Below are 27,225 nucleotides of genomic sequence, written 5' to 3'. Positions count from 1 at the left end.
TCATCTGTTTGTATTCCTGGAAATCTAGGGTAACAGTCAGTGGTGGGGAAGATACTAGAGTCAATTATAAAAGACGAAATTGCGGAGCATTTGGATAGTAGTAACAGGATTGTTCCGAGTCAGCATGGATTTACGATGGGGAAATCATGCTTGACTAATCTTCTGGAATTCTTTGAGGATGTAACTAGGAAAATTGACAGGGGAGAGCCGGTGGATGTGGGGTACCTTGACTTTCAGAAAGCCTTTGACAAGGTTCCACATAGGAGATTAGTGGGCAAAATTAGAGCACATGGTATTGGAGGTAGGGTACTGACATGGATAGAAAATTGGTTGACAGACAGAAAGCAAAGAGTGGGGATAAATGGGTCCCTTTCAGAATGGCAGGCAGTAACTAGTGTGGTACCGCAGGGCTCGGTGCTGGGACCGCAGCTATTTACAATATATAGGAAACATATCTCTAGCTATTAACCATTTTGGAATCACCCTATCCCTTTAGGCTATGCATCCGTCCCTATTGAATAGTGACGTTTTCCCTTTTTCCAAATTCTAATGAGCAGGATTTTGGTTTCTGTAAAACAGCATTACTTGATGTAACTCACCTGCATGAATCATGTAATCGTACTACTTACTTACTGGATTAGACTCGGTCTTCAGACTGAGGAAGGGTCTTGTCCCAAAACATCACCCATTCCTTCCCTCCAAAGATGCTGCCAGTCCTGCTGAGTTACTCCAGCATTTTATGTTTCCCTTTGCTCTACCTATTGTATTTGTGGTTGACTTCATTGTATACCACCAATCAGCCAAAACATGACCACTGACAGGCAAAGTGAATAACATTATTTTGTTACAATGGCACCTGTCAAGGGGTGGGATATATTAAGCAGCAAGTGAACAGTCAGTTCTTGAAGTTGATGTGTTGGATACAGGAGAAACGGGCAGGAGTAAAGACCTGAACGACATTGACAAGGCACATATTGTTATGGCCAGACGACTGGGCCAGATCATCTCTGAAACAGCAAGGCTTGTGGGGTGCTCCCGATCAGCAGTGGTGCGAGGAGAGACATACCACAAATCGGCGACAGGGTGTTGAGCGCCCAAGTCTCATCAATGCGTGAGGGCAATGAAGGCTATCCCATCCGGTTTGAACCGACAGAAGGTCTATGTGGCACAAGTCACAGAAAATTTTAATGGTGGTCACGGGAGGAATGTGTCACAATACACAGTGCATCGCACCCTGCTGCTTATGGGGCTGCACACAGAGGATCAACAGCATATTAGACATGAGTCATAATTTGGGCTGATCGATGTATATGTACTCTATATGTGATCTGTTTGGATAGCAAAGCATTTAACTGTACCTCAGGATAGAGTGGATGTGGAGAGGATGTTTCCAATAGTGGAAGAGTCTAGGACTAGAGGTCATAGCCTCAGAATTAAGCACATTCTTTTTGGAAGGAGATGAGGAACTTTTTTTTGTCGGAGGGTGGTGAATCTGTGGAATTCTTTGCCACAGAAGGCTGTGGAGGCCGTCAGTGGATATTTTTAAGGCAGAGATAGATATTGATTAGTACGGCTGTCAGAGTTTATGGGGAGAAGGCAAGAGAATGGGGTTAGGAGGGAGAGATAGATCAGCATGATTTAATGGAGAGGTAGACTTGATGGGCCGAATGGCCTAATTCTGCTCCTATCACTATGATCTTATGACATATGACAATAAACCTGAACATCCCAAAGTTTCGGATTTCAGCTGTAACCTCGCGCTCCACATTAGTTTTAACATCTAAAAAAAGACACAAACTGCAGGAATAACTCAGCAGGTCAGGCAGCATCTCTGGAGAACATAAGTCCAAGTCAGCATGGATTTATGAAAGGGAAATCATGCTTGACTAACCTTCTGGAATTTTTTGAGGATGTGACAAGTAAAATGGATGAAGGGGAGCCAGTGGATGTAGTGTATCTAGACTTTCAGAAAGCCTTTGATAAGGTCCCGCACGGGAGATTGGTGACTAAAATTAGAGCACATGGTATTGGGGGTAGGGTGTTGACATGGATAGAAAATTGGTCGGCAGACAGGAAGCAAAGTGTAGGAGTAAACAGGTCCTTTTCAGAATGGCAGGCAATGGCGAGTGGAGTGCCGCAAGGCCCAGTGTTGGGGCCGCAACTGTTTACCATATATATTAATGATTTGGAAGAGGGAATTAGAAGCAACACTAGCAAGTTTGAGGATGACACAAAGCTGGGTGGCAGTGTAAACTGTGAAGAGGATGTTGGGAGGTTACAGGGTGACCTGGACAGGTTGAGTGAGTGGGCAGATGTGTGGCAGATTCAGTATAATATAGATAAATGTGCTTTGGCGGCAAAAACAAGGAGGCAGATTATTATCTCAATGATGTTAGGTTAGGTAAGGGGGAGGTGCAGCAAGACCTGGGTGTCCTTGTACACCAGTCACTGAAAGTTGGCGTGCAGGTACAGCAGGCAGTGAAGAAAGCTAATGGAATGTTGGCCTTCATAACAAGAGGATTTCAGTATAGGAGTAAAGAGGTTCTTCTGCAGTTGTATAGGGCCCTGGTAAGAACACATCTGGAGTAATGTGTACAGTTTTGGTCTAATTTGAGGAAGGACATCCTTGTAATTGAGGCAGTGCAGCGTAGGTTCACGAGATTGATCCCTGGGATGGCGGGACTGTCATATGAGGAAAGATTGAAAAGACTAGTCTTGTATTGACTGGAGTTTAGAAGGATGAGTGGGGATCTTATGAAACACATAAAATTATAAAAGGACTGGTCAAGCTAGATGCAGGAAAAATGTTCCCAATGTTGGGCGAGTCCAGAACCAGGTACCACAGTCTTAGAATAAAGGGGTGGCCATTTAAAACTGAGGTGAGAAAAAACTTTTTCACCCAGAGTTGTGAATTTGTGGAATTCTCTGCCACAGTGGGCTGTTGAAGCCAAATCACTGGATGGATTTAAGAGAGAGTTAGATAGAGCTCTAGGGGATAGTGGATTCAAGGGATGTGGGGAGAAGGCAGGCACGGGTTACTGAATGAATGGCGGTGCTGGCTCGAAGGGCCGAATGGCCTCCTCCTGCATCTATTTTCTGTGTTTCTAAAATGGATATGTGGCGTTTCGGGTGGAGACCTGAAAAGAATTGACTCTTTTCCAGTCTGAAGTATGATCTCGATCCGAGCCGTTTTCTGTCCATGTTCCCAGAGAGACTGCCTGATCTGCTGAGTTACTCCAGCACTTTGTGCCTTTTTATGTCTACCAACATCTGCAGTTCATTGTTTCTGTAGATCTATTTTTGTTTGCATCTCTCACTCTCTCTCCAAACGCTGGAACTCTTACAGCTTAATCATATTGGATGACTTGGATGAAGGGATTAAAAGTACCATTAGCAAATTTGCCGAAGATACAAAGCTAGGTGGCAGTGTGAACTGTGAGGAAGATGCTATGAGGTTGCAGGGTGACTTGGACAGGTTGTGTGAGTGGGCGGATGCATGGCAGATGCAGTTTAATGTAGATAAGTGTGAGGTTATCCACTTTGGTGCTAAGAATAGGAAGGCAGATTATTATCTGAATGGTGTCAAGTTAGGAAAAGGGGACGTACAACGTGATCTGGGTATCTTAGTGCATCAGTCACTGAAAGGAAGCAGGCAGTGAAGAAAGCCAATGGAATGTTGGCCTTCATAACAAGAGGAGTTGAGTATAGGAGCAAAGAGGTCCTTCTGCAATTGTACAGGGCCCTAGTGAGACCGCACCTGGAGTACTGTGTGCAGTTTTGGTCTCCAAATTTGAGGAAGGATATTCTTGCTATTGAGGGCGTGCAGCGTAGGTTTACTAGGTTAATTCCCGGAATGGCGGGACTGTCATATGTTGAAAGACTGGAGCGACTAGGCTTGTATACACTGGAATTTAGAAGGATTAGAGGGGATCTTATCGAAACGTATACGATTATTAAGGGGTTGGACAGGTTAGAGGCAGGAAACATGTTCCCAATGTTGGGGGAGTCCAGAACAAGGGGCATTCAAGAGAGAGTTGGATAGAGCTCTTAAGGATAAGCGGAGCCAGGGGGTATGGGGAGAAGGCAGGAACGGGGTATTGATTGAGAATGATCAGCCATGATCACATTGAATGGCGGTGCTGGCTCGAAGGGCCGAATGGCCTCCTCCTGTAATTATTGTCTATTGTCAGGAGGTTAAACTTTGTGTTGACTCCAAGGCAACGAGCCAACTGAGTTTGTCTTCGCCAACAAAAAACTATTGCCAACAAAATATAATATGCAGCACGGAATGAAAATAAACGCAAACATTACACAACCAAAGCCCTTCTTACACTTTGTCCCCAACCCATCAACTGAAAATTGTTGATCACTGTGATTGAAATCTCAACGACATTGAAAGGACATTCATTAATGACTTAGACGAAGGGATTAAAAGTACCATTAGCAAATTTGCAGATGATACTAAGCTGGGGGGTAGTGTGAATTGTGAGGAAGATGCAATAAGGCTGCAGGGTGACTTGGACAGGTTGTGTGAGTGGGCGGATACATGGCAGATGCAGTTTAATGTAGATAAGTGTGAGGTTATTCACTTTGGAAGTAAGAATAGAAAGGCAGATTATTATCTGAATGGTGTCAAGTTAGGAGGAGGGGGAGTTCAACGAGATCTGGGTGTCCTAGTGCATCAGTAAATGAAAGGAAGCATGCAGGTACAGCAGGCAGTGAAGAAAGCCAATGGAATGTTGGCCTTCATAACAAGAGGAGTTGAGTATAGGAGCAAAGAGGTCCTTCTACAGTTGTACCGGGCCCTGGTGAGACCGCACCTGGAGTACTGTGTGCAGTTTTGGTCTCCAAATTTGAGGAAGGATATTCTTGCTATTGAGGGCGTGCGGCGTAGGTTTACTAGGTTAATTCCCGGAATGGCGGGACTGTCATATGTTGAAAGACTGGAGCGACTAGGCTTGTATACACTGGAATTTAGAAGGATGAGAGGGGATCTTATCGAAACGTATACGATTATTAAGGGGTTGGACAGGTTAGAGGCAGGAAACATGTTCCCAATGTTGGGGGAGTCCAGAACAAGGGGCCACAGTTTAAGAATAAGGGGTAGGCCATTTAGAACGGAGATGAGGAAGAACTTTTTCAGTCAGAGAGTGGTGAAGGTGTGGAATTCTCTGCCTCAGAAGGCAGTGGAGGCCAGTTCGTTGGATGCTTTCAAGAGAGAGCTGGATAGAGCTCTTAAGGATAGCGGAGTGAGGGGGTATGGGGAGAAGGCAGGAACGGGGTACTGATTGAGAGTGATCAGCCATGATCGCATTGAATGGCGGTGCTGGCTCGAAGGGCTGAATGGCCTACTCCTGCACCTATTGTCTATTGTCTATTGTCTATTGACAGTTCCATCACGATTGTATTTTACCAAATGAACTTTCATACTTGCGGTTATTTTAAGATACAGTTTTGGGGCGAGTACTTTGGTGTTGTATTTGTCCGTAAGTATTTTCCTGTGTTACTCGCGGGCAAGTGAGCAAAGTGTGAGGGAGCCGGTGTTTTATTTTCTTGTGGGGACTAGAAGCGGTCTCAAGTGTCCCAGGCTCCAGTGAAGGAGATTGTTTCACTGGTAATTTAGCAGTGGGTGAAGGCGCTGCAGCCGTGGGCTCGAGTCCCAACACAGTCACATCTTTCTGACATTCAGATTATGTCGAATTCTCTGATACCCAAGGTATGTAAGTTGAAAACACTTCCAAATTCTCCACTATCGTTGCATTGCATGCTTTCTAGTTACAGTTTCGGCAACGGATAGCACTATTTATTTATTTTTATCTTGAACAAACTTGCCGAGAGCTTTTTTTTTCATGTAGTTTGTGCTTTTGTTTTCTCTCGTATCTCGGTTCATCGCCAATGGTTTTCATGCACCATGTTATCTCAACACATATATTCTGTATCCTCCAAACACACACATTTCTACTCTCCAGATTTCACTCAATAATCAATATTCCAAATCCAATATTCCATTCCTGACCCATTTGACTGTGTTTTTACTTTTACTTGCTTTAAACTGAAGCCCACATTTTGTCGGAAGAAGTGTCTCGACCTGTTCATTTTCTCCAGAGACATTGTTCTGACCCACTGAGATACTCCAGCTTTTTGTGTCTATTGGTGGAGGGGGAGCATGTGGCCGCTGGCTGGGTGAGGCACGTGGGGCGCAGCTGGTGACATTACCTTGTCCCGTATTTAAGGCCCCCTTATAACATATGCTACAGACCCCGCACCCAGCATAATCTGGCCCAGGTAGGAATAAAGGTGTAGATTATTTTCTAAATGGGGAGAGAAGCCAGAAATCGGAGGTGCAACGGGACTTGGGAGTGCTGCTGCAGGATTCCCAATGCGTTAATCCGCAAGTCGAATCAGTAGTAAAGAAAGCAAACGCAATGCTAGCATTTATTTCGAGAAGGCTTGTATACAAAGACAGGGATGTAATGCTGAGGCTCCATAAGGCACTGGTCGGACCATATTTGGAATATTGTGAATAATTTTGGGCACCATATCTGAGGAAGGAAGTGCGGCCTCTGGAGAGGGTCCAGAGGAGATTTACAGGAATGAGTAGATTAACCTATGATGGGCTTATTCAGGTCAGGCAGCATCTCGGGAGAGAAGGAATGGGTGACGTTTCGGGTCGAGACCTTCAGACTGATGTCAGGGGGGCGGGACAAAGGAAGGATATAGGTGGAGACAGGAAGATAGAGGGAGATCTGGGAAGGAGGAGGGGAAGGGAGGGACAGAGGAGCTATCTAAAGTTGGAGAAGTCGACGTTCATACCACCGGGCTGCAAACTGCCCAGGCGAAATATGAGGTGCTGTTCCTCCAATTTCCGGTGGACCTCACTATGGCACTGGAGGAGGCCCATGACAGAAAGGTCAGACTGGGAATGGGAGGGGGAGTTAAAGTGCTCAGCCACTGGGAGATCAGTTTTGTTAATGCGGACCGAGCGCAGGTTTTCAGCGAAGCGATCGGCGAGCCTGCGCTTGGTTTCGCCGATGTAAATAAGTTGGCATCTAGAGCAGCGGATGCAATAGATGAGGTTGGAGGAGGTGCAGATGAACCTTTGTATCACCTGGAAAGACTGTTTGGGTCCTTGGATGGAGTTGAGGGAGGAGGTAAAGGGACAGGTGTTGCATCTCGTGCGGTTGCAGGGGAAAGTGCCCGGGGTTGGGGTGGTTTGGGTAGGAAGGGACGAGTGGACTAGGGAGTTACGGAGGGAACGGTCTCTGCGGAACGCAGAGAGGGGTGGGGATGGGAAGATATGGCCAGTGGTGGGGTCCCGTTGTAGGTGACGGAAATGTTGGTGGATGATATGTTGGATCCGCTGGCTGGTGGGGTGGAAGGTGAGAACGAGGGGGATTCTGTCCTTGTTGCGAGTGGGGGGAGGGGGAGCAAGAGCGGAGCTGCGGGATGTAGGAGACCCTAGTGAGAGCCTCATCTATAATGGAGATGGGGAAGCCCCGTTTCCTGAAGAACGAGGACATCTCAGAAGCCCTAGTGTGAAACACCTCATCCCGGGCGCAGATGCGGCGTAGACGGAGGAATTGGGAGTAGGGGATAGACTTTTTGCAGGGGACTGGGTGGGAAGAAGTGTAGTCAAGATAGCTGTGCGAGTCAGTGGGTTTATAGTAAATGTCCGTCACTAGTCTGTCTCCTGCGATGGAGATGGTGAGGTCCAGAAACGGGAGGGAGATGTCAGAGATAGTCCAGGTATACTAAATCGATTTGTACCAGCATCTGCAGTTATTTTCTTATACAACCTATGATGGGCGTTTGTCGGCACAGGGGCTGTACTCGCTGGAGTTTAGAAGAATGTGGGGGGGCACGGGACCTCATTGAAACATACAGAGTAGTGAAAGGCTTGGATAGAGTGGATGTGGTGAGGATGTTTCCACTAGTGGGAGACTCCAGGACTAGAGGTCATAGCCTCAGAATTAAAGGACATCCAATTAGGAAGTAGATGAGGAGAAATATCTTTACTCAGCGGGTGGTGAATCTGTGAAATTCTTTGCCACAGAAGGCTGTGGAGGCAAAGTCAGTGGATATATTTAAGGCAAAGGCAGATAGATTCTTGATTAGTGTGGGTGTCAGAGGTTAAGGGGAGAAGGCAGGAGAATGGGGTTTGGATAGATCAGCCATGATTGAATGGCGGAGTACACTTAATGGGCCGAGTTCTGCTCCTATCACTTATTATCTTAAGAACACGCTGGTGTTTCTTCAAGCTGGTTGAAAGAGTGAATCCTTGACCACACTCGGGGTGGTTGAGCGGCACCTCATTGGTGTGAACTTTCCAATGTGACTTCAAATGGTGAGCATGGATGAAGTTCTTCCCACACGTGGAGCAGATGAACTGCCTCTCCCCGGTGTGAACCCGTTGGTATTGCACCAAGGAAGATGTGGTAGGGAATCCTTTCCAACACATGGAGCACATGAACGCCTTCTCTCCGGTGTGACTGCGGCGATGAATTTCCAGCTGGGAACGGTAACTGTATCCCTTCCCGTATTCCCCACATTTCCACAGTTTCTTCGTGGGGTGACAGCTCTGGGATTTCGCCGGTCTGGATCCTCGCCCAATTTTAGAACCCATGAACGGTTTTTCCACGCTGTGGATGGAGGTTTTTGCTTCCACGTCCGAAGGTCGCTGATGTTCAGACCCCGGTGGGTCGAGTGACCCTGGCCGAGCCTGACATGTTGTTTGGGTTGAACTTCCTCCTGTTGCCGATATGCTGCAAAATGAAATTAAAACAAGAGCGTCAGGTGTAGATATAGATTTATTATTATAAAGGAACTGTCATCACTTCAGGTTGAAATTCTGAATTGGGACTAAGGACGGAGAGGGAGGATAGCAAGTATGAAGGGGGGGGGGGAGGGGGCGTGCACTGAGACAGGGGCCAGTGGATCATAGGAGAAGTGAAGAGCGATAGGCAGATAGAGTCAGGCAGCAGAGGAGTGGAGTTGGGAGACAGAGACTAATCTGTGATAGATTGGGTTAGACAAAATAAGGGCAGATGGAGGCATATGTGGAGAGGATGTGGAGAGGGTTGAAGGTGGAGACAGCTGAGAGGGTGATAATCAGGAATACAGAAGCCGGAATCGGTTAATGAAGAAGATAGATGATAACGGTGACTCAAGGACCTACAAATGCTGAAATCTTGAGTGGAACACAAAGTGCTGGAGTAACTCAGTGGGTCTGGCATCTCTGGAGAACATTAATATTGTTCGCTCGGTCTGTGCAACAGTTCACCCTCGATTACATTTAATTCACTACCTGTGGTTCCGGGGTGGAAGCCGCAATCTCTGCAGGACGACCTCTGTGCCCCTGACAACTTTGGATCATTTGTAGTATCCTGTTTCGTTCTCTAGCCACCCGTTCTCTCCGTGTTGCTCTTCACTGGTCTTCCTCGTGTTTCTCTGAGGCCACTTTCCAAACCCATGTCTTTGTGCAATTCCCTCTCTGAGACTCTCGTTTTATACCTTCTTCGCGTCTGCAGAACTCTGGAACCCGATCAGAAGTTTGAGTAACCTATCCCTGATATTCATTGCCCAGATAACGGGGGGAGGGGGGGGGGGGGGGGAGGGAGACTGACCCTGTCTGTTCTGCCATTCAATCATGGCTAATCTATCTCTCCCTCCTAATCCCATTCTCCTGCCTTCTCCCCATAACCTCTGACACCCTTACTAATCAAGAATCTATCTATCTCTGCTATCTATCACCAAGGAAGACATAAACAATCTTCCAGATGTTCTAGTGTCTAGAGATCCTAGGGTGATGGAGGAACTGAGGAGAATTCACATTAGGCAGGAAATGGTGTTGGGTAGACTGATGGGACTGAAGGTTGATAAATCCCCAGGGCCTGATGTTGTAGTCCGTGGCCTATTAGAAAAAACAGGCAGACAACCGAATTCGTTTAACCTCTTTATTCTACTCACCCAGGTGGAAGAGAGTCTAGTTACCGAAGCATTAAGAAATGCTCAGGAAGCTAGTGTAGTCTCTCTCCCCGATAGCTTACATTTACACCCCTTTTATACCCTAAATACATGTGCCAGTATTTTTCCATCACTGCCTTATATGGCAAGTTTACAATGCCCTATAAATCTTTATGTGTCTTTCGGGACATATGGCGGTGTAAGGGGTTAAACATTCGACATTTCGCCATATGGGTTTTATTGCAGGGGTGTAAAAAAGGTGTAAAAGCTCCAGCTCGGTTATGTTGCCAGGACATCCTGTTGTCAACATGGAGGCACGGTTTATGGCTCCAGCATTTCTCATTGAGATACCCCTTCATACAGGGATATAACAAAGAAGGAAATTTGAGCACAAGACTGCTGGACTAGTGTAGATGGTCTAAACGAACTGGGAACTGTATCTTTGGCTTCACATTTCAACATTTGTTTTTTTTAACTGGATGAATTAAATATTTGAGAATGAATTGAAGATTACAATTGTGCTGGAATTGTGGACCCTTCCCATTTTTGTACTAGCTTAGTTGATAAATTAGCCTTTGAAGCCTATTTACTTGGGTCAGTGGGTACATAAGATATTTAAAGGAAGTATTTTGCTTTTCATTTATTCAATGCCTGAGGACCACATTTAGAAAACCTCTATGCGTATAACCCCACTCTACTACAGGATTAACCCCAGCTGAGGTATTATACAGGAAACCACTCCGAACCCCTTGGGGGATGGAGGGAGAGGGATGCATCAACCTCCATGAACTGTACGACCTGGATGAGCGTTTAATTGAATAAATGAAATTATTAACCCAATCTTTATCAGCCTAGCATTCTCAGGTCCGAGACGCCCAGAAACCACGGGACAACAGGAGGCTAAGATGGGATTGTGGATTATATTGACCCTCGGTAGTCAGATAGAAGGACGAACCTCGGATCTCCGGCTAACCAATCGTTTGACCAATCAACCAAGCAAACCAATCGTTTATGTCAGACATATGCTTCACAGGTGGAACAGTCTGCCTGTTGGGTGTGCGCCCCAGGTTTCAACACATGGAAAAAGCATGATGCCTCTTTACCCGGTCCCCTTCACTCTGAGTGAAGTCAGGTCTGCCCGGTTCTTTTTTAATCACTCACAGAGCCCTGGCCCCAATAATTGGTGTACGGATTATGACAACCAATCAGATGACTGTGGATATCAATGTTTTAATGGGTGGTTCTTGAGACCCTATCTTAATCAAACACAGGAGAATTGGCCCCGGATACAAGTTAATTCTCCTCATGACTCTCCAGAAACACCAATAAATACAACTTGTTTCTGTAGAATGGGATCTAGACCAAATGGAGCCTGTCTGTGGGATTCAGCACATGCACCCATATCAGTACTGCAGTTCCCCCAAGGCCTCTCAATGGGACTTACTTAATATGTGGGAGCTGAGCATATGTCTGGTTACCAGGACTTTCGCCACGGTATGATCGGGGATCTTATGAGACCTGGACAGGGTGCTGTCATCTAGCTTTTGTAATCCCACATTTACGAATCATAAATCATCCTCAACAGCATCCAGAGTGGCGCTCTAAACGAGCTGTATCGGAGTTTGAGAGGTTTTGGTGGATAATATTCCCGAGATGGGGAACCGCTCGGGCGGGAACTGAAATTTGAAACTTAGCTAGTGCCCTGGAACAATTAGCAAATTGTACTGCTGATGGACTGTATGAGACTCAGGAACAAATAGGCCAGTTAACAACTGGAATGATGGCCCTGCGTCTTGTCGCTCTCCAGAATCGTATGGCTCTAGATTTCCTGTTAGCCGAGAAAGGGGATACTTGTGCTATGATAGGGCAAGAATGTTGTACATTTGTACCAGATGTATCCTCTAATATCACCAATATCGCAGGGCATGTGAAGGAGGTTATAGAAAGAGCATTTAGTGTTTGAGCCCTCTGAGGGGGCGCTGTGAACTGTTTATGTATATGCTGTTATGTTTGTGTGCCATTGTATGTATGTTCTTAGTACCTGAACTGATGTACAGCGCTTTGGTCAATGTGGGTTGTTTTTAAATGTGCTATACAAATAAAATTGACTTGGCTTGACTAGGAAAATAGGAGCAGATTTAGCCCAAAATCAAATTAATGCTTCCAGATGGGATTGGTTTGGTTTAGGATATTTGTGGGGGCCGATTTTCCATTATGGCAGTATCTTTCTGTTAATTGTAGTGATTCTGTTAATTTGTTATTGTTTTGGTCCATGTATACGCCAACTACTTGTTAATCGGTCAATTTAAAAAGAAAAAGAAAACAACACAAACGGTGATTATAGTATAATCAAAGAGGGGAATGTAAGGGGTTAAACATTCGACATTTCGCCATATGGGTTTTATTGCAGGGGTGTAAAAGCTCCAGCTCGATTATGTTGCCAGGACATCCTGTTGTCAACATGGAGGCATGGTTTATGGCTAAGTGCATCCTTTGATGGTTGACCATCCTTTGATATGGGTAACTGGCTTTAAGGCTTTTGATGGTTGACCATCCTTTGATATGGGTAACTGGCTTTAAGGCTTTGATGCTTAACCATGCTTTGATGGTTAAGGCGAACATTTGGTCATATCGACTGTTCTTTGGTCCTGGGAATACCAAGGACATGTAGGTCACACAGGACACGGAGGACATGGGGTCCTGAAGGGCACATAAAGATTTATAGGACATTGTAAAACTTGCCATATAAGGTAGCAACAGGAAATGTACTGGCACATGTATTTTGGGTATAAATATGTGTAATTGTTAGCATTCGGAGAGAGAGACTACACTAGCTTCCTGAGTGTTTCTAAACGCTCCGGTTTCTAGACTCTCTCCCACCTGGGTGAGTAGAATAAAGAGGTTATACGAATTCGGTTGTCTGACTATTCTGTTCATAGGGCACGAACTACAACAGCGGTGCTGGCTCGAAGGGCCGAATGGCCTCCTCCAGCACCTATTGTCTATTGACTATTGGGACCTCCGTGTCCGTCGTGTCCATCGTGACCTCTTCTTTCTTGGGAACAAAGGGCAGTCCATATGGCAAGATGTTCTTCTTAACACTTCAAAGCTTTGAGGCCTGTTGCTGATATCAGAGGATACGATCAGCCATAAACGTCGCTTCCTTGCTGACAACAGGATGCCCCAGGAATAATCCGAGCTGGAGCTTTTACACCCCTGCAATAAAACCCACATTGCTGCATTCGCTCTTTGATTATACTATAATCACAGTCTTTTAAAGTCTTTTAAAGTGGCCGATTGACAAATATTTGGCATATACATGGACCGAAGCAATAACAGATTAACAGAATCACAACAATTAACACAACGATACTGCCATAATGGAGAATCGGCCCCCACAAATATCCTAAACCAAACCCATCCCATCCTGAAGCATTAATTTGATTTTGAGCTAAATCTGCCCCTATTTTCCTAGTCAAGCCAAGTCAATTTTATTTGTATAGCACATTTAACAACAACCCACATTGACCAAAGCGCTGTACATCAGTTCAGGTACTAAGAACATACATACAATGGCACACAAACATAACAGCACATACATAAACAGTTCACAGCACCCCCTCAGAGGGCTCAAACGCTAAACGCTCTTTCTATAACCTCCTTCACATGCCCCGCGATATTGGTGATATTAGAGGATACATCTGGTACAAATGTACAAAATTCTTGCTCTATCATAGCACAGGTGCCCCCTTCTTGGCTAGCAGGAAATCTAGGGCCATACGATTCTGGAGAGCGACAAGACGCAGGGCCATCATTTCAGTTGTTAGCTGGCCTATTTGTTCCTGAGTCTCGTACAGTCCATCAGCAGTACAATTTGTTAATTGTTCCAGGGCACTAGCTAAGTTTCTAATTTCAGTTCCCGCCCGAGCGGTTCCCCATCTCGAGAATATTATCCACAAAAACCTCTCAAACTCCGATACAGCTCGTTTAGAGCACCACTCTGGATGTTGTAGAGGGTGATTTATAATTCGTAAATGTGGGATTACAAAAGCTAGATAACAGCACCCTGTTCAGGTCTCATAAGATCCCTGATCATACCATGGCGAAAGTCCTGGTAACCAGACATATGCCCAGCTCCCACATATTAAGTAAGTCCCATTAAGAGGTCTTGGGGGAACTGCAGTACTGATATGGGTGCATGTGCTGAATCCCACAGACAGGCTAACTTCATTTGGTCTAGATCCCATTCTACAGAAACAAGTTGTATTTATTGGTGTTTCTGGAGAGTCATGAGGAGAATTAACTTGTATCCGGGGCCAATTCTCCTGTGTTTGATTAAGATAGGGTCTCAAGGACCACCCATTAAAACACTGAAATCCACAGTCATCTGATCGGTTATCATAATCCGTACACCAATTATTGGAGCCAGGGCTCTGTGAGTGATTCAAAAAGAACCGGGCAGACCTGGTGCTCACCCTCCGAGCAAATGGTTATCGCTCTCAATACTAGGCAGTAAATAAGTCAATTTATTTACTGCACGGAATAGGAGTAAGGAAAGGTGTTATCCATAAAATAGTTCACCATGAAGTTGCTACGCCTGATTAAAAGCTTTGTCAACTTGTAACATGAATTTAAAAATACCTGGACTGAAAGACAAAAACAAAATTCCCGTGTAACCTCCAATTTTTCCAAAGTACAAGGCCAATTTATTTCATAGTGTGCCATTTGCTCGTTCCACTATACCTGCAGCTTGTGGATGATGTACGCAGTGGAACTGCTGGCGGATATTTAACTGTTCGCACATTTCCTCATTAACTTTGGCTGTAAAATAGGGTCCATTGTCCAAAGTGCTCAATGTACACAGTAGTCCAAACCTCGGCACTATTTCTTTCCTCATACAGTGGGTGTAATTCGAATTTAACTCCGTTTGATTCTGCATTACCCTTTCCAGTTCTTTTTCTACCTCTTCATTCTGTCTCCAAGTCATTACATCAGATAACCATCCTGAAAATTGCATTTCTTGTAATCCTTTATCCCAAGCATTTCGTAGTTTTATTCCTTCTCCCATCAATCCTCCTCCTGTCTATATCTTATTTTGTAGGGTCTCTATATCGAAGGAATTTAACGTTCCTATTCCAGTTCCTACACCTCCATTGTAATGTCAGAAATGTTACATTCGCTCTGCTTCCTGGATTCATATTCTATCCTGACGGTCAAATTTAACACATTCGGGGATCTAACCATTGGGGTACAAGTTGTATACATTCGTCTTAAATGTCCTTCATTGGATTTTTCCTGGGTAGTCTCTCGTACTGACCAGATTATTACTAGGGGGTGCCTTCCTTCTATCCGGGTGGCATTGGTACACGCCAGCCAATCATCTTTCTTCAGAATGTAAGTGCTGCTACCTGCCCCCAGCCGTTCCAGCCCTTTCTGCTCCATTCCCTTAACGCAGTTTGATTACTCAACCATGCGGTTCCACTTCCTCTTTCACAAGTCATGCTTACGCTCCATTTAGTGGTCAAATTGACCTTTCCTTGGTTATGTGTAATAACCATTAGTTGTCCTTTTGCTGCATACCCTCCGCACCCCTCAGGGCATTGTACTTCATACTTCCCTACTGCGCATGCTGTGTTGGCTGGACATGTAAAGCTCTCCTGCGTTCTACTGCAAGAGTCCCGTCTCCAGTCTATTCTTCCCCTCATCTCTTCTCGTAGGGACGACTGATGTAACCCTCGAGTTCGTCTAGACTAACCCTGATACGGCTGCTGCTTCTTGCATGGAAAACTAAATTCATCTGTCAGGCATTGGAAATTAAACTGGCACAAAGCATGTCCACAGGGTACAACCCAATAGGCCTGGTCTCTCAATTGTTTAGCTCTGGTCTCATTAAATCATTCTGTGCAGGGTCCTATTCTTTCTGCCTTCCAGGGTATTGTGCCATTGCCTCCTCTGCATATCATCTGATCGTCTTTACATAAATGTCATGGAGTAAATACAGATTGACCACAATCCCATATAGATCTTGAGTGCACCTCCCCTAATAGCGGGAGTAACAATAGCAAAATAGCAACATCAATAGCAAAATCAATCCATCAACTAAACACATCAACAATAACTAAGCAATACTTATAACTATGTACACGTGGCAATTCAATAAAATCAATTTGTAAACCCCAATGTATTTTGGGGTGATACCATGTAGCATTTATTACATCCAACATTCCCCTCTTACCAGCAGAGGTAAGAGAGTGCACATAATGCAACAAAACAGGTAAAAGCGCGTTAGGGACACAAACTTTGCCAGAGGCAGTAACCCAAAGCGAGTCAGATTCGCGAGGGGAACACCCATCCTGGCTCCACTGGTGTCTCTCAACCTTGGTGGCGTCCCCCTGAAGCTGGCAGAATTCCGAAACACTGGGCATAGCGGTAGTTGCAGAAATCTGCTGTTGTTCACCTGAAGAAACTAAAATGGTAGGGGTCAGAGCCTCTGTGCATGCCAATGTGTCAGCCAATGCATTCCCGAAAGAAATGGGATCCTTGACAGATGTATGCGAATTACATTTAATGACAACCAAGGTTTTCGGGAGTGTTAAACTTGCTAGTAGATTTCGGACAAACAGGGCAATTTTAATAGGAGTGCCTTCTGCAGTCAAAAAGCCCCTGCGCTGCCAGAGGGTACCAAAATCATGTGCAACCCCAAAAGCATATCGTGAGTCGGTGTAAATATTAGCATGTTGGTCAACGCAAAGGTGGCAGGTCCGCGTGAGGGCAAATAATTCAGCCTGCTGGGCAGAATGAGGTGTACTGAAAAAGGCTAGGGTGGGCAGTATCCTCAATCTCTAGCGCCGATCGTGCGGATTCTTGTTCGTGGCGCAACTTAACCCTTTCACCAACGGTTGTCTGGGACCTATCCATATTCCCTGATGCTGCCTCATAATCGGGGGGGTAGTCCCGAATATCCTGGCGGGAGGGTAGAACCGGGACTGGCACCACCGCAGCCGGTGGCTCTGCCTGTGGGGCTGTGGGGATCGGACGTGTCCAGGGTTCCTTGTCACCCTCGTATTCCTGATTTCGGGTCGAGATCCTTCTTCAGACTGAGGAACCCACCAGTTCCTTCTCTCCAGTGATGCTGCCTGAGCATCCTGCATCCAGCATGTGTCCACAGGTCCATTTGTTGGTCAGTTGCCAGGCACATGCTATGGTTATTAATTGCCGAGGCAGACGTGCGGCGGACAGACTCTCTCTGGGTTCCAGATGACCAGAAGGCTTCCCAACGGGCCGCGGCTGTGGACTGGGAACGCGGCCAGAGCCCTTTGTTGAGGCGCCGTGGACTCGATGCCTCTCGGATCGCTGCGTAGTAGCCTGGATCGGGGCCCGGCCTGGGCCTTGCAGATTGAATGGAGGAGTCGGGCCTCGCGGGTCGGAGTCCGGGTTGGTGGAGGGCTGGCGGAGCCCATGGCTGTGGCTCGGGTCGGCACCATGGAGGCGTGAAATGGGGCGTCGACAGCGGTGAGGCTTCGGCGGTGGTGAAGCGGCGGCAGCGGTGAAGCTTCTAGACGATGGGGCCTTGGCAGTGGTGAAGCCCCGTGGGACGAGAGCGTGGAGGACCACCATGAGGGGGAGGGGAAGCACATTGGACAATTTGGGAGGGTGGGAGAACAAGCGTGTGGGAAACACTGGGTGGGGAGGGAGGGGAGAAAACAAAAGGAAGAGCCAGCGACGCTTTGTAACTTTGTCAGTGCAGTAGATTTAGATTTTTAGATTTAGATTCTACAGCGCGGAAACAGGCCCTTTCGGCCCACCAAGTCCACGCCGCCCAGTGATCCCCGCACATTAACACTATCCTACACACACAAGGGACAATTTTTACATTTACCCAGTCAATTAACCTACAAACCTGCACGTCTTTGGAGTGTGGGAGGAAACCGAAGATCTCGGAGAAAACCCACGCAGGTCACGGGGAGAACGTACAAACTCCATACAGACGGCGCCCGTAGTCAGGATCGAACCTGAGTCTCCGGCGCTGCATTCGCTGTAAGGCAGCAACTCTACCGCTGCGCCACCGTGCGTAGGTGGCTGCTATTTGTATACATTGTGTATGCAAGCAAAGAATCTCACTGTGCCTAGTCACATGTGACAATAAGGTATTCCATTCCATTTCCTGCTCCATGTATGGGAAGGGATTCGCTCTGATTGACATGTTTGGTGCCACACCAGCAAGTTCACATTGTGCAGAAACCCTGCCGTTTGCAGTGGCAAGGGATTTGCTTGATTATTCAGCCCGAGGGCTCAACAACGTTCACCTGTTTTAGATGAGGGAAGGGGTTCACTCAGTCAGCCGGCTGTGGAAGCACCAGCGAGTCCACAAGTGACTGCAGGAGCTGGATTCTGCTGCTGTTGTGTAAGGGCTCAAATTACAAATGTGGCCATATGGGTTTTATTGCAGGGGTGTAAAAAAGGTGTAAAAGCTCCAGCTCGATTATGTTGCCAGGACATCCCGTTGTCAGCATGGAAGCACGGTTTATGGCTAAGTGCATCCTTTGATATGGGCAACTGGCTTTAAGGCTTTGATGGTTGACCATCCTTTGATATGGGCAACTGGCTTTAAGGCTTTGATGGTTAGCCATCCTTTGAAGTGTTAAGAAGAACATTTTGCCATATGGACTGCCCTTTGTTCCCAAGAAAGAAGAGGTCACGATGGACACAACGGACACGGAGGTCCCGAAAGACACATAAAGATTTATAGGACATTGTAAAACTTGCCATATAAGGTAGCAACGGAAATGTACTGGCACATGTATTAAGGGTATAAAATGTGTATAATTGTGAGCATTCGGAGAGAGAGACTACACTGGCTTCCTAAGCGTTTCTAAACGCTTCGGTTTCTAGACTCTCTCCCACCTGGGTGAGTAGAATAAAGTGGTTAAATGAATTCGGTTGTCTGCCTGTTTTTTCTAATAGGCCACAGACTACAACAGCTGCTCCTGATAATGATGTCCATGGTTGGACCACGTTCTCCGTCCCAGCCCAGATTAATTCTGCTGTTGTTTCCAGCCCCTGTAGCTGGGCTGGATTTTAATATTCCAGGCAAATGCTGAATAAATCCTCTATCTTTTTCATCAAGTGTGCTGTCTATTTAATGTCTGGTCATAGTCATACAGCGTTGAAACAGGGCAGTGTGGAGTTTGCGTTTCCCCTCTAACTGCGTGGTTTTTCGTCACGTTCTCCGCTTTTTTCACACGTGCCAAAAGACGGACAGGTTTGTAGATGAATTGACCTCTGTAAGTTGCCCTAGGTGTGTTAGGAATGGATGATAAAGTAGAATAACAGAACGAGTGGGAAAGGTTGATCAAAGGTCAGTGTGAACTCAGTGGGGCAAAGTGTCTATTTTAATGCTGTTTTTCTAAACTACATTTAATAAAAGCGTCCCCGTCCCCCCCACGAGAGGACTGGTGTGAGTCCCGGCTTGCCCCGCGCCTGACCTTCCTCCCGTGCTGCAGCGCGCGGTAGAGGATCCACAAGATGGCCGTCCCCACCGGTTGCAGCCGAGCAGCAGCAGAAGCTTCGGCCCCACGCCCGGTCTGCAGGAAAAAATGGGGCTGAGGTCAGTGCCTTCTCCTTTTCCACTCTCGCCCCACCCACGGCCCCGGGAGACACTTCTCGCCCGGCAACGGCTCCATGCTGCCGCTCCCCGCAGTTTGCAGCCGAGCTGCAGGAGACGCTTCGGCTCCACGCCTGGCCCGCAGGAGAAACGGGGCCGAGGTCAGTGCCCCTTGCCCACCTACGGCCACCGGGGCACTCCCCGTCCGGCAACGGGTCCACGGTTGGGCTGAGGGAGCCGAGGGGGAAGGGAGGGGGTCGGGAGGGGATGGGGGAGGGAGTGGGGGTGAGGGGGATTAGGGAGGGAGTCGGGGTGAAGGGGAGGGGGAAGGAAGGGGTGAAGGGGATGGATGGGGAAGGGCTGAAGGGAGGGGCTGGGGAGGGAAGTGGGGATGGGGGAGGGAAGGGGTGAGGGGATGGGTGAGGTGGTCGAAGGGGGAGGGGAGGGGGAAGGGGTGCAGGGGAAGGGGTGCAGGGGGAGGGGAGGAGGGGGTGCTGCACCAATGCAGGAGAGGTTTGGACCCAACCTTGGTCTATATCCGTCTAAAACTTTCCTAACCTTGTGTTGGCCAGTCCCTTCGGCAGAAACTCCTTCCTCGGACAGTTAACCCACTGTTCTGGCAGATCTTTGCCCTCTCGATACATAGTATCTGCAAAACCTACTCGCAAACCGCCCACCTTCTTAGTTTGCTTACTGGCGAGAAATTGCTGGTGAAAGGGATCAATGGCGGCTATCCGGCCCACAATCCGCAGCGGTCCAGAAACCGCTCTATGTGTGTTACGGGTCTAACAAGGCATGTGACCGACGGCCGGACCGGAGTCGACGTGCACTCATTGGGCCAATGAGCCTGTGTTCATGTCATATCTCTTCGATCAGTAAAAGGCGGTGGAAGAAGCAGAGGATATTAGGATTACGAGTCTATCTCTCTAGCTGGGCGAGGACTGCGACGAGGCCCCTCCCCCTCCCGTATCTGGGATAAGAAATTCAGGGATAGATGACTTCCGACTCCTTCAGGTATGAGGATTATACTTCTTCACACTCTGCCTCTTGCAAAAATGCTCTTCCCTACATTCGAATCCCTCCAGACCCTCACAGGTGTCTCCTCTGTGTCTGATAGTTCTGTTTTCGCCCCTCCCCCGCCCCGAAGAGGCAACATGGATAGAGTTCCCCTGGTCCTCGTCTTTCACCCCACTGACCTCCGCATCTCTTACGTTATCTTCTGACATTGACCTCCACCTCCTAAGGAATCCCACTATAAACACATCTTCCCATTTCCACTCCTTTCCACCTTGCGCAGGTAACGCTCCGTTCATAACTCCGTAGTTCACTCATCCCATGCCACCGCCTCCCCACGTGCTTTCCCCAACCACTGCGGGAGATGCAAAATCTGTCATAGAGCGATACAGTGTGGAAACAGGCTCTTTGGCCCAACTTGCCCGCGTTTGGTCAATGTCCCTCCAAACCTGCCCTTTCCACGTACCTATCTAACTGTTTCTTGAATATTGGGTTAGTCCCTGTCTCAACCACATCATCTGGCATCTGGTTCCATTCACCCACCACCCTTTGTGTGATAAAGTAACTCCTCATGTTCCTATTAAATCTTTTTACCTTCACCTACGTCCTCTGGTCCTCGATTCACCTATTTTGTGCATCTATCCAATCTATTTCTCTCATGATTTTGTACATGTCATTTTACCTCGTCCCTGGACTCCATCCAGGGACCCCGGCAGTCCTTTCAAGTTAGACAGAGGTTCACATGTATCTCCTCTAACTGCGTGGTAGACACGAAACGTTGGAGTAACAGTGTTGATTGTGGATGATCAGCCATGATCACAATGAATGACGGTGCTGGCTCGAAGGGCCAAATGGCCTCCTCCTGTACCTATTTTCTATGTGACTCAGCGGGACAAGCAGCATCTCTGGAGAGAAGGAATGGGTGACGTTTCGTCTCGACCCGAAATGTCGTCCATTCCTTCTCTCCAGAGATGCTGCCTGTCCCGCTGAGTTGCTCCAGCATTTTTTCTCAACCTTCGATTTAAACCAGCATCTGTAGTTCTTTCCTACACTCCTCTAGGGCTCCTGCACATCGGCGGGAACAAACGGAGACTCGGTGACTGTTGAGCTGAACACTTACGCTCGGTCCGCCTGGGCCTGTGGGGTCTCCCAGTCGCCAACCCTTCCAACCACCTGTCCCATTTCCACACTGCCCAATCTGTCCTGGGTCTCCTCCACTGTCAAAGTGAGGCCGCACATAAATTGGAGTAGCAACTCCTCGTGTTCTGCTTGTGTAGGAAAATAACTGCAGATGTTGGTACAAATCGAAGGTATCACAAAATGCTGGAGTAACTCAGCAGGTCAGGCAGCATCAAGGAGAGAGGGAATGGGGTGACGTTTCGGGTCGAGACCCTTCCTCAGACGTGTTCTGCTTGGGTTGCTCACAACCCAGCGGTATGAACGTTGCATTCTCTCACTTTAAGTAACTTCATCTCATACTCTCCCCCTCCCCCTTTCCGCTTCCCTAGTCGTTTAATCAGTTCCGCCGTTCTCCACATTTCTTCTCTTGAGATCACACCTTCCCCAGCCAACAATAGACTGCGTCAACGCCCTGCCCGAGGTCATTTGTGGCTGGTCCTGATAGGTTCCGGTCTTTTCTCGCCTGCAGTTCTCTCCCGCTCCCCGCCGCCTAGTTTTAGTCTGAAGAATGGCCTCGACCCAAAACCTCAACCTCACCCGTTCATTTCAAGCAGAGATGCCGCCTGACCCACTGATTTTGTTTCCATCACCGGTTGCTGAAACTTCTGATTCGACGAACCGCTGTTTCAGAGATGTCCGGACGTGCAGCAGGTACAAAATCAAATTCCCGGGGAGAGGGAACTTGCACAAAGGCGTGGGTTTGCAACGCGGGCTCGGACAATCCCGAGCAAGACGAGCAAAGTGGAAATGCGCCGAGAACGGGCGACCGGGGAGCGAACCGGGACGCGGCAAACTGTCAGGGACACACAAGCTGCCAGGGGCTCAGAAGTCGCGGGCCGTCCTGCGTAGATTCCGACTTCCACTCCGGAACCACAGGCAGTGAAACACGCTGGATTTAAGGCTAAATTCGGGGTGTCAAGGGGTTATGGGGAGAAGGGGGTTAGGAGGGAGAAATAGATCAGCTACGATTGAATGGCGGAGTAGAATTAATGGGCCGATTGGCCTAATTCTGCTCCTATCACCTTTCGCCTCATAAACCAGGGCGAACTGTTGCACAGACCGAGATAGCGAGACCGATGGATTTAATGTGTTTAGTAGTCAAAGTTATTGGTTGATACGTGCAGATCAGCAGGCGTAACAAAAAAAAGGCCGTGAGTTAAGGGTCGGTCTGTGTTTCCGAGGGGAAATTCCGAGGGACGGCTACTGTTAGAACTCACGTTTAAAGAGAGGGAGAAATATGAATGGGAAGGAAGGAAATCATCAGAGATAAACACGAAGTGATGGAGAAACTCCGCGGGTGTGGCAGGATTTCTAAAGAAAAATGGGAACGGTGTGCGAGGGGGGGGGTGAGAAACAGATTACCTCAGGCAGGGTGGCTAATTGTTGGTCAGGGAAGGTGTGATTTCAAGAGGGATACATTGCGCAAGCTGTCGAAATGGTTAAACAACTGGAATGGGAGAAGAAGGGAGTTTCAGCAGAATTGACGAAAAAATAGAGAGAATTCAAAGTTCATGTCGCCGGGTTTGTCAGCTGCCCGAGTGAAATATGAAGTGCTGCTCCTCCAGTTTTTGCGTGTGGCCTCACTCAGGCAACGGAGGAGGCCCAGGGCAGAAAGGTCCGTGTGCGAATGGAAAGGGGAGCTGCAATGGTTCGCAACCGGGAGATTCCGTCGGCGTTGGTGGACTGAGCGCAAGCGTTCAGCGAAACAGTCGCCGAGTTTAGGTTTGGTCTCGCAACGAATTGCGGTCCACATCTGGTGAGGTTGCAGTAGATGAAATGAATACTACCAGACTCAGGAACGGTATATTCGCCTTTGTTATCAGGCTTCTCCACGAGTTATGGCGCTGTACGATTCACCGCTACCCCTTTGCGGACATTAGATTTCGTCCAATGCTCGGAACTATATTCTGCTCTCTGTATAGTCCACTTTGGTTTATAACTTGTGCCTGAGTTTGACTTGATTGTGTTTATGTATGTAAAATGATCATATTGAATGACGGTGTAAGAAAATAACTGCAGATGCTGGTACAAATGGAAGGTATTTATTTCACAAAATGCTGGAGTAACTCAACAGGTCAGACAGCATCTCAGGAGAGAAGGAATGGGTCAGACTGAAGAAGAGTCTCGACCCGAAACGTCACCAATTCCTTCTCTCCTGAGATGCTGCCTGACCTGCTGAGTTACTCCAGCGTTTTGTGAAATAAATACCCTCGATATTGAATGACGGTGCTGGCTCGAGGGGCCATATGGCCTACTCCTGCGCCTATTTTTCTATGTTTCTATGACTGATGTCTTTGGATAGCATGCAGAACAATATTTCCACTGTATCTCGGCACATGTGACAATAACAAGTGTAAATCGACACCTGACGCTTTTGTTTTCAATTCATTTTGCAGCGTATGGGCATCGGGGGAAAGTTCAACCCAAACAACATGTCTGGCTCGGCCAGGGTCACTCGACCCACCGGGGTCTGAACATCAGCGGCCTTCCGCCGTGGAAGCAAAAAGCTTCGGCGGGGAGAAACCGTCCGCGGGTTCTGAGATTGGGCGAGGATCCAGACCGGCGAAAACCAAGAGAAAACCCACGGAGAAACGGTGGAAATGTGGGGACTGCGGGAAGGGGTACAGTTACCCGTCCAAACTGGAGATTCATCGCCGCAGCCACACCGGGGAGAAGCCGTTCCCCTGCTCCCTGTGTCGGAAAGGGTTCCCTTCCTCGTCTTCCCTGAAGCAACACCGGCAGATACACAGCGGGGAGAGGCCGTTCATCTGCGCCGTTTGTGAGAAAGGTTTCCCTTTTTCAAATTCCCTGATGGAGCACCAGCGGGTTCACACCGGGGAGAGGCCGTTCGCCTGCTCGGAGTGCGGTGGGAGATACACCCGTTTATCCGCCCTGAGGAGCCACCACCGGGTTCACACCGGGGAGAGGCCGTTCGCCTGCTCGGAGTGCAGTGCGGGATACTCCTGTTTATCCACCCTGATGAAGCACCGGCGGGTTCACAACGGGGAGAGGCCGTTCGCCTGCTCCGTGTGCGGGAAGAGATTCGCTCGGATTGACGCTGCGATGTCGCACGAGCGAGGTCACACTGGGGGGGGAAACATTGCAGTTTTGAGTGCGAATCCTCAGCCCGAGGACCCAACAACGTTCATACTGGGGAGAGGCCGTTCACTTGTTTTAGACGCGGGATGGGATTCACTCAGTCAGCCGCCCTTGGAAGCACCAACGAGTCCACAAGTGACTGCAGGAGCTGGATTCTGCTGCTGTAAATGATGTCCACAGTGAGATCACGTTCACCGTCCCAGCTCGAGTTAATTCTGCTGGTGTTTACAGTCCCAGTATCTGGGCTGGATGTTAATGTTGGAGGCAAATGCTGAATAAATCCTGTAGATCTTGATCATCAAGTGTGCTGTCTATTTAATGTCTAATCATAGTCATATAGCACAAAAACAGTCCCTTTGGCCCAACTCGCCCAGGAAGACCTGCCCATGTTTGGCCAATGTCCCTCTATTCTTTTCCTCCCCATATACCGGTTTAAAAGTCTTTTTTAATACTCCAACAAATTCCAATGTTCTGGAGAAATGTTGAAAAAAAGACCTTGATCTAGGTTGTCTTCTGTCTATTTAAGGTCTGGTCCTATTCATAGCCAATAGACAATAGGTGCAGGAGGAGGGCTAACATTATGAATACAACAATGTGGGTTTTATTGCAGGAGTGTAAAAGCTCCAGCTCGGATTATTCCTGGGGCATCCTGTTGTCCGCATGGAAGCGTGGTTTATGGCTGATCGTATCCTCTGATATCAGCAACTGGCCTCAAAGCTTTGAAGTGTTAAGAAGAACATCTTGCCATATGGACTGCCCTTTGTTCCCAAGAAAGAAGAGGTCACGACGGACACAGAGGTCCCAAAAGACACATAAAGATTTATAGGGTGTTGTAAACGTGCCATATAAGGCAGTGATGGAAAAATACTGGCACATGTATTTAGGTATAAAAGGTGTGTAAATGCTAGCTTTCGGAGAGAGAGACATCTCTAGCTTCCTGAGTGTTTCTAAATGCTTCGGTTTCTAGACTCTCTCCCACCTGGGTGAGTAGAATAAAGAGGTTAAACGAATTCAGTTGTCTGACTATTCTGTTCATAGGACACGAACTACAACATTTGGCGTAGTCGGCAGGATCTCTTTGGCACAGTCAACCACGAATGACTAAGAGGCAGCGGTGACTGAAACACGTCCGAAGGGGACAGAGTGCACTTCTCGATCGTTCGAGACCCCGGACGTTGACGTCTTTCAGACACTGAAGTCCCTCGTTTGGGGTTGATTTCGTCTTCAACTTCAACAGTGAGGGGGTGTTTGGAGTCACTGTGATGGATGTTGGTGTTGGGGTCGTGTGTCCTGTGTTCTTTTCTTTGTTGCTGTGTCTTGTGACTGCTGAAATGTCGTTCGGTATTTATACTGAATGACAATAAAGTTCTGTTATGTTATAACTGAGATTCACAGACGAACTGATAAGGAAAAGGGCAAGGATAAGGATACGTATTAGGAAGGTAAGGGACGGTCACTCTTGTTGACATTGTTTTGGTCTGGGTAAATTGATCGTTTGGTAAAATTTATTGGTAACATAATTTCGGATAATTGGATGTCAGACATGTGAGACGGACTTTGGATAAGAGTGATGCCGGTGACCCGGTACAACACATGTGTTTTTTGGATATTGAGGTAAGAGTCTTTATCGCATGAGTCTGTGGTCTGGGTAAATTTAAGAGTAATTTCATAACGTGATATAGTGATTGGTTGTCAGGCCAGGAATGGGCCAGGCTATGGATATAAGAGCGGCGGAACAATTAATGTGGGAGCGAGAAGCGGTGAAGAAATGGAAAAAGAGGATTAAAGAATGGAGGGGGAAGCGCCATCAGGAGTCGAGGGAGCGAAGTTGGAGGGAAAATGCAAGTAGTAGAGGGACATCAGTGTGTGATAGGTTGTGAATACCGAAAACATGCGATATTTTGCAAGCGGAATGTAAGGTGTATGATCTAAAACTTGACCGTGCTACCCGAGCTCGAGGTGAATTTAAAACCGGTACCAAAGGGATATATCCCGCCCTACAACAACAAAAGTCAGAATCCGAACCACTGGAGTATATAGCGGCTTTACTAGGTAATCAGGAGTCCGAGGGTGACAAGGAACCCTGGACACGTCCGATCCCCACAGCCCCACAGGCAGAGCCACTGGCTGCGGTGGTGCCTGCCCCAGTTCTACCCTCCCCGCCAGGATATTGGGGACTACCGCCCGATAATGAGACAGCATCAGGGAATATGGATAGGTCCCAGACAAAGGGTTAAGTTGCGCCACGAACAAGAATCCGCACGATAGGCGCTAGAGATTGAGGATACTGCCTACCCTCGCCTTTTTCAGTACACCTCATTCTGCCCAGCAGCCTGAATTATTTGCCCTCACGCGGGCCTGCCACC

General features: G+C 47.6%; 1 protein-coding gene across 1 annotated transcript in view; it reads left to right on the top strand.

The window, feature by feature from the left end:
* LOC144601449 (uncharacterized) overlaps nucleotides 1-25,030 on the top strand; it is a 34,040-nt gene extending 9,010 nt beyond the window's left edge. Inside the window, exons 3-5 of the mRNA XM_078413582.1 lie at nucleotides 18,928-18,968; nucleotides 20,562-20,581; nucleotides 24,157-25,030. Of these exons, the coding sequence (XP_078269708.1) occupies nucleotides 18,928-18,968; nucleotides 20,562-20,581; nucleotides 24,157-25,030 (935 nt within the window). The remainder of the gene's footprint in view (nucleotides 1-18,927; nucleotides 18,969-20,561; nucleotides 20,582-24,156) is intronic.
* The last annotated feature ends 2,195 nt before the right edge of the window (nucleotides 25,031-27,225 follow it).

This window comes from Rhinoraja longicauda, chromosome 16, assembly GCF_053455715.1.
Source record: "Rhinoraja longicauda isolate Sanriku21f chromosome 16, sRhiLon1.1, whole genome shotgun sequence".
NCBI classification, from domain to species: domain Eukaryota; kingdom Metazoa; phylum Chordata; class Chondrichthyes; order Rajiformes; family Arhynchobatidae; genus Rhinoraja; species Rhinoraja longicauda.
Note: the sequence above shows the minus strand (reverse complement) of the source record. Positions and strands in the feature narration are given on the sequence as shown.